General features: G+C 43.1%; 1 protein-coding gene across 2 annotated transcripts; it reads left to right on the plus strand.

Moving 5' to 3' along the window:
* The first annotated feature begins 1,069 nt into the window (after positions 1 to 1,069).
* Positions 1,070 to 12,265, plus strand: LOC100488554 (uncharacterized protein C8orf58). Of its 2 annotated transcripts, none has more exons than XM_002932702.4 (7): positions 1,070 to 1,194; positions 7,292 to 7,914; positions 9,453 to 9,599; positions 9,701 to 9,866; positions 10,861 to 10,958; positions 11,065 to 11,168; positions 11,281 to 12,265. In XM_002932702.4, exons 1-7 carry the CDS (start codon positions 1,146 to 1,148, stop codon positions 11,378 to 11,380), a joined length of 1,287 nt encoding a protein of 428 aa, XP_002932748.1. In that variant the 5' UTR covers positions 1,070 to 1,145; the 3' UTR covers positions 11,381 to 12,265. The 2 variants fall into 2 exon arrangements, with proteins under 2 accessions (XP_002932748.1, XP_012814865.1); XM_012959411.3 differs by lacking the exon at positions 1,070 to 1,194 and adding an exon at positions 6,411 to 6,517.
* The last annotated feature ends 290 nt before the right edge of the window (positions 12,266 to 12,555 follow it).

Here is a 12,555-nt window from a genome sequence, read left to right on the forward strand (position 1 = left end):
CGGACCGCATCAAGGTGCCGATGCGGTCCCCGGACCGACTTTGCCTATACTCGCAGTTATAATTAGCCTGGATTCTCCCGATATCGCCCACCCGTAGGTGGGGGATATTGGGAGAAGATCTGCTCGCTTGGCGACATCGCCAAGCTAGCGGATCTGAAGGTGTATGGGCACCTTACCTCTAAGATCAATTTGTTCAGATCAACAAGCAGGTTGCAAAGGATTTTTAGTTTGGCATTGTGGCCTGCAAGACCAAAGGTGAAAATTCACTTTCCCTTCTGACATAACCTGTAGCCTCTTCCCAAAGCTTAGAGTAATCCTGACCAAGTTCTATGGCTGTCGCAAGCAAATCAAACTGTCAGCTCTTCTAGCCGCGGTACTATAAGTGCCGGCTCTTCTTTCAGTGCTGTGACTATATTACTGTTTGCTTTTCTACCTGCTGTGTGTTAGTATTAGAGCACTAACTATTCTCACTAAACTGTTAGTATTAAGTGTGGGGATGCACAGAATCCAGGATTCGGTTTTGGCCTTCTTCAGCAGGAATCGGTCGAAATGTTGCACTTTTTAACCCTTCCATACCCTAATTTGCATATATAAATTAGGATTTGGATTCAGTTGAGTATTTGGGGGAATTCATTACAAAGGATTCGGGGTTTGGCTGAATCTGAAAATAGTGGATTTGGTGCATCCCTAATTGTCAGCTTTTCACTATGTACTGTGTTATATTAGAGTGTGAGCTTTTCTCCATGTAGTGACAGCTACAAGTCCAGAACCACTAGCGATAGCCATCAATCACTGGGATTCCTACTTAATGGCCTCGGAGAGCCAGAGATGCTGCGTTTGACCTGATAAACCTGAAGGATGACTGCGCAGGGCTGAGATTACAGGACTCAAAGATGTGGGATTTAGGTGGAGTCGTTTTTCCCTCTAAATTCTGTGATTGTGTTAAAGTACAAAAGGTTTTTCCCATGAAATAAGAAGCCATTAACACCCCCAGGGGGACCGCCTCCAGCCAGCTGACAGGACAGGCCCCTCCCAGATAGTTACACAGAGGGGCTTTTATGGTGTATCCCACTCACAGGATTGTTTCACTCGTACACGTACAGGGATAAGCATTGCAGGGGTCCCCTTACTGAGCTCTATGGAAGATGCTGGGCAGATGTAGGAAGCTGTCATTTAACTCATTATGGAGAAAAGGTAAGGGGTTTATGGGAGCTCTCACAACGTATTAATACGTTAAATGCACTTTAATCAGGACAGGTCTCTTCCAAGGGTGCTTACTGAGTTGGGGGTTCCTAAGCAAACACCCTTTCACCCCTCAAACTGGCCTTGGTAGATACAATTGTTATTACTAGGCTGATCCTGTGTCGGCGTGCTGGCATTTTACTAGGTGTTAGTGGGTGCCAATGCAAGGGAATGGGTTATATTAATAATATTCATTAGCGGAAAATCCACTTGAGCAAAGGCGCTATTGGTGCAGCCGTTCCCCTGTGGCCCAGTTGGCATTACCATTAAGCAGGATTTTGCCATCTTGCTGAGAGCTTTTCCTGCTGTGTAACTGGCACGGGGGCATTTCCTCTTGTTTCTGCCATTAAGTTGCTGAAACCAAACATCATGACTCTCAACAAATGATTTTGTTTTATTTTTAAATCAATATATACAAGCCCACTCCTTTTCATCTACGAGGCTCTCCTGCAAGCTGTTGGCCGGTTGCTAGGGCCACTAACTATTGCAACTGAATAACGTTCTAAAATAAAAACTTTAGAGCCACAAAGCAAGATGCAGTGGGGTGAATACAATGGTAGTCTATTGTACAGTGCTGCAGAAATGGATGGCACATTCTAAATACATGTATATTATTATTCTAAATAATGATATTATTAATATTACTAATTATCACTGGGGACATAGTGTGAGTGCGCTATTGCCAGCGTCCTGCTCCGAACATGGAGTGGGTCTCAGCTATGAACCTGCCATGATTGTCTATTCATAGGACTCCATTAATTCCATATACAGAACATTCCTTCTCTTCATTTGCATTATATCTATGTGAGTGGGAGCTGCCACATTCTTTGCCTGCACTCAGGCCTTTTAGTATAGGAAAGCAGCCTTCTATTTAGTATAGGAAAGCAGCCTTCTATTTAGTATAGGAAAGCAGCCTTCTATTTAGTATAGGAAAGCAGCCTTCTATTTAGTATAGGAAAGCAGCCTTCTATTTAGTATAGGAAAGCAGCCTTCTATTTAGTATAGGAAAGCAGCCTTCTATTTAGTATAGGAAAGCAGACTTCTATTTAGTATAGAAAAGCAGCCTTCTATTTAGTATAGGAAAGCAGCCTTCTATTTAGTATAGGAAAGCAGCCTTCTATTTAGTATAGGAAAGCAGCCTTCTATTTAGTATAGGAAAGCAGACTTCTATGTAGTATAGGAAAGCAGACTTCTATGTAGTATAGGAAAGCAGACTTCTATTTAGTATAGGAAAGCAGACTTCTATTTAGTATAGGAAAGCAGACTTCTATTTAGTATAGGAAAGCAGCCTTCTATTTAGTATAGGAAAGCAGCCTTCTATTTAGTATAGGAAAGCAGACTTCTATTTAGTATAGGAAAGCAGACTTCTATTTAGTATAGGAAAGCAGACTTCTATTTAGTATAGGAAAGCAGACTTCTATTTAGTATAGGAAAGCAGACTTCTATTTAGTATAGGAAAGCAGACTTCTATGTAGTATAGGAAAGCAGACTTCTATGTAGTATAGGAAAGCAGACTTCTATTTAGTATAGGAAAGCAGACTTCTATTTAGTATAGGAAAGCAGACTTCTATTTAGTATAGGAAAGCAGACTTCTATGTAGTATAGGAAAGCAGACTTCTATGTAGTATAGGAAAGCAGACTTCTATTTAGTATAGGAAAGCAGCCTTCTATGTAGTATAGGAAAGCAGACTTCTATTTAGTATCAGAGCGACTTCTATTTAACCCTTCCTTAGCCTTATTTACATATGAAAATTAGGATTTGGTTCGTTATTCAGTCGAATCTTTCACAAAGGATTTAGGTTTCAGCCAAACCCAAAAACAATGGATTCGGTTAGTCCCTATAAATGCCCCTGTTTTAGAGAAGAATTGCACAGATATAGCCCAGCTGCCATTGAACCTGATTCCCATGCCCAGTAATTGGGCTTCCTGTCTATAGGGAAAACCCACTATTCGCTGATATCAGTATCCAAGGAAATAAAAACCTTATTTTTAGTAAAAGGGACTTCCCACTGCAAATCATATAGAGCAGATAAGAATGTATTTCAGGTGAGTTAAGTGGTGTGACAGCACAGACACCTATGTGGGAAAGGAATGTACCCTGAATGGCCTATTCTCTCATACGTCACTGCCTGAATATTCTCCCTGGTCATGATTTATTATTAACAGGGTGAAAGTATAAATACCAATGATACATACTGTTCTGGGCCTTTTTAGAAACTCTGTGGATCCACTTTTAGTGGCACTACTCATCTCCTGGGAAAGGGGTATACAGGTTACAGATACCAATTCCACCTCTATCCTTTAAAGCCTGACAAATATATAGAATTAATGTTCTTTGTGCTTTGTAATTAGCATCTTATTCAGATGCAAGCCGCAGACTGCACTGGTTTCTGTTGAACCATGCAGTGTGCATTTAAATGAGTAGCAAATTAACCATTCTGTAAGCAGATTTTATATGTGTATGGTTTGACACACACAAACAGTGAACAAAGTACCCCCTTTTGTAAAATATAAGGATATTATAAGTTACCGAGGAGTTCCGTGACCCAGTGATTTTATAAAGGTCATGGATCTCCGAAGTGACTTCTTATATCCTCAATATTTTTCAACAGGGGGTACTTTATTTATTATAATATATAAGTTTGTGACTCATGTAACAGAAATTATATCACTAAACACAAGACAATGTTTGAGGCCATAGTTATTCATATATATTTATATTCTTTATGATAACAGAGAAAGGCCTTCCGAATGCCAGAACTGGTTCATTATGTGCTGGGGCCCTTGAAATAGGCAGCTTCCCTACAGGTCCGGACTGGGCTTCAAAATAGGCCCTGGTAATTTAAGTACACAGAGACCCAAACAGCCCCCCACCAGCCCAATAAATTAATTTAAACATAAAGCACGCCATCCGATGCACATTGGGTGACCTACTGGAGACACAGAATGGTGACTGAGGGACCTTGATTCTGAGGTCTTGTATCATTCCAAGTGTGACCAACAAGTCAATTTTATTTAATATTATTAGAAGTAATGAAAGTTGGACAGAGGTGTCTTGAGGGCAGCTGTTCTGCACTAAGGGGCAGTAGCCATCAAAGCACCCCATTAGCCATTAGACTTAGTCCATAAAACGGCTGGACAGTCCAATTTAATATTAATAATGGGCATCTGTGAAGTCTGTTTTGCTCTGGGACCCATCACCATTAAAGATAGGTATGGACTAAGCCATGTACCATGTACTATTTATAACAGGGGAGCAGGGAATGTACATTGATCCCCTCTCTTTTGTATGCTTGTAGCTAACTTGGGTAGGTCAGTTGCACTTCCATTGTGTATATATATATATATATGTGTATATGGGGAAAGGTGCATACTGAGCAAGTAGAGAAGATACAGGACTTTCTCGGTGCCCAGTTTCACACCACATTGGGATAAACATGTTTCCTGCATGGTGGTTGTGATTCTGGTACAGTTTGAAGAATGTTACAAATGTTATGGCAAGTTTTATGGGAGGTAGTAGGCAAAATATGAGGTTGCTCAGCCTACTGCCAGCCAGCCTGTGGTCACAATGGCTCTTTATTAAAAATAAAAAAAAAACAATGTGGCCTAAGTCACTTCCGTGACATTACTGTGTTTCACTGTCACGTGATAGAATGGAATGGAAGTCCAAACAAACCTACATAAATCCATCATGTTTATATTGTGAATTTCTTTCATCCTTTTGCATCCTGCCAGGTAATTGGGTAACTGCAGCTGTCACCTGTGCTTACTGCCAACATGCACATTGTGTTGCCTATATGCAGGCCGGACTGGCAATCTGTAGATTCAGGCAAATGCCAGAGGGGCTGCTGTAAGATGCCACAGACAGTCACTATTTATTGGGCTGGTGGGGGCTGTTTGGGCCTCTGTGTACTTGAAATGCCAGGGCCATTTTGAATCCCACTCCAGACCTGCCTACATGGGATACTGTATTACATGAAAATGAACAAAGGGCATGTGCAGAATAAACACTTGGATTTTAACATGGATTTTTCAGCCTATTGAGTGACATTATCCCTTGGCTACTCAAGGCTGTCAAGAGATGGTTCATAGGGAGGGGCACTATTAATGGTTTCTTACCATTAATAACATTGGTGCAAAGTGTCCTTTTTACTGGCTGGGCCCTTAAATACCGGTGAGGTGGCGACACTATAGGGCCACGGCGTGCAACCCTGTGTTCATCGCGGAATAGCAATCAGACTCCCACATCATGTTGCACTTACTCACGGCTCTGGAATGTGACTTTAATCTGATGAATTCCACAGAGGGCATCTCGCTATGTAACAAGAGTGCCAGCCAGGAAAATCGCCCCAAATTATGCCCTAGTGAAAGTGTAATGTGTGTTTGGGCAAATGAGGGTACAGCATAGAGCTGTATGAACACTTGCTATTGACCCTTTTTTAATTAACATTTTTTTGTATTACTTTTGCATTTTTTTCTTGGCTCTCTAGTTTGGCATTCAAATGATCAGGCACTTGGGCTGTGACTTATACTTTCTGAAGTCATGGCCGCTAGCAGGCAAATGCATCTGGTTTCCCCTAAAAGGACTGCATCATAAGTGTTACAGCAGCCAGCAATAAAAATCAAACTTTGCACTCATTATGCTTTCCGGTTGCTAGTGACACAGGCCCTAGCAACCCTTTAGAGTTCTGAACTTAAGAATATAAGAATAAGTCAGTTACCAGTTAAAGAAAGACTTTCTTCTATAGAAACCTAAAGTCAGTGTTAACTTCCCCTTGTAATAAGCATACTAATAAATGAGCATAACACCAGGCTCCAGGTCTAAAAATAGCAGTATATCCATGTGCCTTTTTGGTGTGGCCCAGTGGCCCAGTTGCCCAATGCCTTTGTCCATGTGCTAATTAGGTGTATATTGTGCAAGCGCCGTGCCTGACGCCGTCTGGTATTCCCGTTTGTATTATATCAGCCTGCACTGTTGTCAGCGTGGCTTCTGATCCACTTCTGGAATGTGGTTCCTCTGGTTCCCCAGCATTATTGGCCTGTGCTAAGGGAAGGAGTATCCATGTGTCAGAGTGGGAGATATGGCAGGAATCTAGAGCATGGCCTGTATGGGGTGATGCCAGAGAGGCAGGCACAGAGGCTGTGGGTGTGGGCAGGGGAGAGGGGCAGGCACAGCACAGGTAGTTACACGGAGCACGCTCAGCAGGGAGACAGAGAAACAATAGCTGCATAGAGAACTGGCCGACAGTGAGCCCCCCCATATATACACTGACAGGTAAGTGCACATAGCAATGCGGCATGGGGAATAGGGATTGTATATATACAATATAAATGTATTCTTGCTACTTGCATGACTGATAAGCCTAACAGACACTGTATTTATGCTTTATTGATTGTATAGTAGTTCACAGTGACCCGGCGACCAGAAAACAGGGTATATTTGTATTGCTTACCTTTCCGTCATGCTCCTGTGCTGACAATTGCCTAAATTTTAGGTTCATTTAGCCTAGCAACCAGATAGCTGGCCATAGTGATAGCTGGAGAGCTGCAGAACAAAAAGGCTAAGTCATTTAGAATGGCATTGTCTACTTTCTACTAAATGTGAAGGGGAATTAACCCTCTAACTCACTGCAGAATGAGAGATACCTTGCCTTGGAGAAGCACTGGAGAAGCGTAGCCCAATATATATTAATCAATGAGGAGGAGGATAAGTATTAAGAGGTCCTTGCCCCAGGGAGCATGCACTTCATTAGGGTTTTAGGAAAACAAACTAAAATAGTAAGTGGCCGTTAGTGCATAAATCAACTTAAATGAGGGGTCAAAGAGCAAAGCAGGGGTCATAGGATAATTTACTACCTCCAGAGAGTGCACTGGCATGTTGCACATATTCTTCTCAAATGGCAGAGCCCGATGGCCCATTTCTGCTCCACATCACGCAAATACAAATTATTGATGATAATGTCCTTTTTTACTTGGCCTTTGCTGGTATCATATGATGTTTTGCCAGTTGGTGGGCTGCCTATTTAAACAGGGTTTTGTATGTTTGCAGAGAGATTTGACGAAGGCTGTGTATTGCTCAGCAGCACTGCTGTGTATCGGCGGATCATGGACAGCTCAGATCATTGCTGCGAAAGTGAGACCCCCAGTTATGACCGCGAGGTGGAGCATTATGTGCGGAACAGGAGATCCACCAAGAAAAGGGAAGAATTTATGAAATCAGAATCTGAGGATTCAGGGGTTGAACTCCCACCACCTTCACCACTTGGATCAGAAAGCAGTTACAGCGCAGAAGAACCCGAGAGCTTGGAGAACCCACAGGAACCAGAAAGTTTACAGAGCTTCACACATGAGAAAGCAGATGATCTTCCTGATTTCACTCCGGATCAGACTGATATCCCCCAAGCCTGTGCCTCAGAGAAGCCAGAGAACTTTAAGGTGCTCACCCATGGTGAAATAGCAGAATTAGATGTGGATGAGCAGCGAGAAACAGACACATTCGACATTCCCTGTAAGCTGGAACAGGCAGTCTTGAGAAGCCGGACTCGCAGGGTCAGGCACAAAGATCTGCACCAGAACAGAGCGGGGATACGTAGCCGACACTACCATGGGTCATTAAAGCATACCCTCCATAATCGTGCCAGGAGCCCACCCCGGCCTGTCCAGGTCACAGAGGTGAGTAAAATATGCAAGGCTAGCTATAGCAGAATAGAAAACATGTTTCAAGGTCCCTCCCCTCCTATTGTATAAATTGGATATACACTGGGGATCCCCCCTATAAACTGAGATACAGAGCAGAGAAAAGCCCTATTGTATAAATGGGATATACACTGGGGATCCCCCCTATAAACTGAGATACAGAGCAGAGAAAAGCCCTATTGTATAAATGGGATATACACTGGGGATCCCCCCTATAAACTGAGATACAGAGCAGAGAAAAGCCCTATTGTATAAATGGGATATACACTGGGGATCCCCCTATAAACTGAGATACAGAGCAGAGAAAAGCCCTATTGTATAAATGGGATATACACTGGGGATCCCCCCTATAAACTGAGATACAGAGCAGAGAAAAGCTTATTGTATAAATGGGATACACACTGGGGATCCCCCTATAAACTGAGATACAGAGCAGAGAAAAGCTCTATTGTATAAATGGGATATACACTGGGGATCCCCCTATAAACTGAGATACAGAGCAGAGAAAAGCCCTATTGTATAAATGGGATATACACTGGGGATCCCCCCTATAAACTGAGATACAGAGCAGAGAAAAGCCCTATTGTATAAATGGGATATACACTGGGAATCCCCCTATAAACTGATATACAGAGCAGAGAAAAGCCCTATTGTATTAATGGGATATACACTGGGGATCCCCCCTATAAACTGATATACAGAGCAGAGAAAAGCCCTATTGTATTAATGGGATATACACTGGGGATCCCCCCTATAAACTGATATACAGAGCAGAGAAAAGCCCTATTGTATTAATGGGATAAACACTGGGGATCCCCCCTATAAACTGATATACAGAGCAGAGAAAAGCCCTATTGTATGAATGGGATATACACTGGGGATCCCCCTATAAACTGAGATACAGAGCAGAGAAAAGCCCTATTGTATGAATGGGATATACACTGGGGATCCCCCCTATAAACTGAGATACAGAGCAGAGAAAAACCCTATTGTATAAATGGGATATACACTGGGGATCCCCCTATAAACTGAGATACAGAGCAGAGAAAAGCCCTATTGTATAAATGGGATATACACTGGGGATCCCCCTATAAACTGATATACAGAGCAGAGAAAAGCCCTATTGTATGAATGGGATACACACTGGGGATCCCCCTATAAACTGAGATACAGAGCAGAAAAAAGCCCTATTGTATAAATGGGATATACACTGGGGATCCCCCCTATAAACTGAGATACAGAGCAGAGAAAAGCCCTATTGTATAAATGGGATATACACTGGGGATCCCCCTATAAACTGAGATACAGAGCAGAGAAAAGCCCTATTGTATAAATGGGATATACACTGGGGATCCCCCTATAAACTGAGATACAGAGCAGAGAAAAGCCCTATTGTATAAATGGGATATACACTGGGGATCCCCCCTATAAACTGATATAAACTCTTGCATGTCTCATACCAAAATATAAATGTCTCTGCTTTTGTACATTCCCCCCTCCCTGTGTGATTTTAGAAAGAAGACCCTCTGTCTCTCCCTGGGGAGGGTCTCAGGTACCTAGAAAGCCTGTGCAACATGATGGAACAGATAGCTGAGCTGCAACAGAGGAATCGAGCGCTGGAGCGAGAGAAGAGAGAGGGAGAACACAGACTTCACCATAGAGTAAGTGCAACCCCAAATAATATGCCTTATGTACCACCTAAAGTTGGAAGGCTTTGCCCCACATACTATTGAGAGACACTAAATTGTTGATATTTGGGCAGATGCCGATAGACGCCTGTGCCTGTGGAAGCACTATGTCTCTAATAGCTCCAGCACCGGATTCTACAGATGGAGCATTAACTGAAGAAAGACCCTGGGAGGTCAGACACTACCGGAAGAGATCGAGCTCCCACACAGGAGTATTATGGGGTCTCGAGAGGAATGCAGGTACGTGGGTCTCATTCTCCTAATCGCTCAAAATAGGGAGATCAGCAATGAAAGATACAGTGTAAACTCATGTGCCAAACATCAGGGGTTATGTAATAAAATACACTAAGTTGCCCAGGAACAGTATCCCATAGCAACTAATCAGCAGGTACCATTTACTGGTTACCTATTTAAAAATGAACATCTTTTTTGGTTGCTATGGGTTACTGCTCCTGGGCAAACTTAGGGACATATTTAGTATAAATAGTGTGTAATCCAACATCACTGGTGAAGTTGCCCATAGCACCAATCAGATCTTTGCTTTTGTTTTCTAACTTGCAACTGACCATAAATTTAATTGCTGATTGGTTGCTATGGGCAACATCACCGGTGATGATACACACTATAACAAATATGCCCCATAGTGTCTTATATTACATATGAGGGAATGTATTGAGCTCTGTAAACCACTGTGAGCCAAAGCTGATGCCTACCAAACCAGTTTCAATAGAGCACTACACACTGTGTTATGCGTCTGTGGGGAAATCTCTACCATTTCTAAAGTAGCAGTGATTTATTAGTGCAGTGGGATAATATACAGTTAAATGTATACACCCCCCACACACACACACCCCTTTTATTGGGCAGGTCCAATAATCCTACACAGTAAAGTTTATTGCAGTTGCCTGGCGGAAAGAGCAGAGGCAGTGGTTCCCAGCAGGTCTTAGCTAGAAAGCCCCAGTGTACTCGTGCCCAGTATATCTCTGTAAGCACTAATGCAATAATACCCGTTAGCTATTTGGCTAGGGAACCCCACCAATGCAATTATACCCAATTATATTTGCCAAGGAAAAGCTAATGTGTTGGTACTCGGTAGGACTCTGACAGGGGAAGTCATGTATGATCTCTGGCAGGTGATAGCTATTTGGGTTTTGTACTGGGAAAAGTCTGTATCCTATTAGAATCTCATAAGGCAACTGTCTAGCAAAAATAACTAAAGCTCTGCTCTTTACAGCCCGGCGTCTAGCCGCAGCAGATAAAAGAGATCCTCACTTTGTTAGTGTTCCAAACCTGCAGGAAGAAGCCAGACAAAATAGCTCCCCGAACCTTAAGGTGAGTCCTACAAACAGAGCTGTCTAATTGTACGATGCCACACAGTCACAGTCATTCTCTATGGTGTCTATCAGTGTGAGTCTCACTACTCGCTCTGTCCCCACAGGCTGAGGTCTCCCAGTGGCATCGGCTCAAAGACCTGGTCTCCAAACTGGCACATAAAGCTGCGGGGTCGGGCACCACATCTACTGGGAAGCAAAGCACGTGCAGGTAAGTACAGTTATAAGCACAGCAATAGGACATGGAACGGTGCAAGATAAGGTTGGTCATGGGAGTTACATTTCAGATTAAATTAATTTGGCCCCATTCTTTCCCTTTGTAGATCTCAAGTTCCTCTAGATGGTTCCACTCAGCACCCTCAAAGACTAATCTTTCCCGGACTGGTCATCAGGCCCCGCAACCAAAGGGGACCCTTCCACTGAGCTGTGTCTTGTGGAGATTAAACCCTCTGCCCAAAATCATACGGCACTTGCACTTCACAGCGAGATTCTCTGAGGGGAACCAGGATGGCACTACAATGTTCTCAGAGAGGATCCAGGAACAGCCCATAAAATTCAGAGGTATCGTTATGGTGCCTTGAGAAACCTGGACAGACCTGAAATACTGGCACAGGAACCAGGACGCAGGTCTGTGCAATAAATGGATGACTCAATGGAGAACTCGTGGGGTTCTGAGAAACCAGGAAAGGCCCGTGGTGCTCAAGGAGGAACCAGGAAATGGCTGCACAGGTCAGAGGAATCCATAAAGTATGATGAGATCTGGGACAAGTCTCCAGTATAGGGAATACTATAAAGGGTGCGCAGGAAGGAACTAGGCTGGTATCCAAGATGCACCAAGATGGATGGAGAAAATGCATTGCTGCTCTCCCATGAACAGGACTAGCAGGATCTCGGCGGCTCCAGGAAAGGAAAGTGATGCCCTGGCTGTGGGTATAGAATGTGAGGGACATGGATTCAGCTATTTACACCGGGATAGGAAGACGGACACTGCCAAGAAAAGAGACATAGGCAGATGTTTGTGGCAGAAATTTTGGTTAATGCTGCTGCACATACAAGGGACTCCAACTTGCTCCCAATTACCAGCTCCCTGCATCGAGGCAACTTAGCCGGCCAATAGGATGCAAGGAAATACTTCCTGACAAACATGGCTGAACTCATGCTATAGTATAAAAAGTGTTATTGGTTATATGGAATGGCAAAATGATGTACACAGCCGTCAGTATTGAATATTTTGTTACGTTTGTATTTTTTGCTTAAATATATTATGCATTGGTTTAAATTATAATAAATACTATTTCTTTTATCTGATTATTTTTCATTCAGAGCATCTATCAGCACTACCAGTACTGTATCCCCCAAAACTTTATCTTAGTGCTCTTTGCCCCCCATAACTACCCTGTACCTCTTGCTGCTTGATTACAGGACCCTCACCCTGTTCTCTACCTCTCACTGCCATATGCCCCCCATAACTACCCTGTACCTCTTGCTGCTTGATTACAGGACTCTCACCCTGTTCTCTCTCTCTCATTGCCATATGCCCCCCATAACTACCCTGTACCTCTCGCTGCTTGATTACAGGACTCTCACCCTGTTCTCTA

This window comes from Xenopus tropicalis, chromosome 3, assembly GCF_000004195.4.
Source record: "Xenopus tropicalis strain Nigerian chromosome 3, UCB_Xtro_10.0, whole genome shotgun sequence".
Classification (NCBI taxonomy): domain Eukaryota; kingdom Metazoa; phylum Chordata; class Amphibia; order Anura; family Pipidae; genus Xenopus; species Xenopus tropicalis.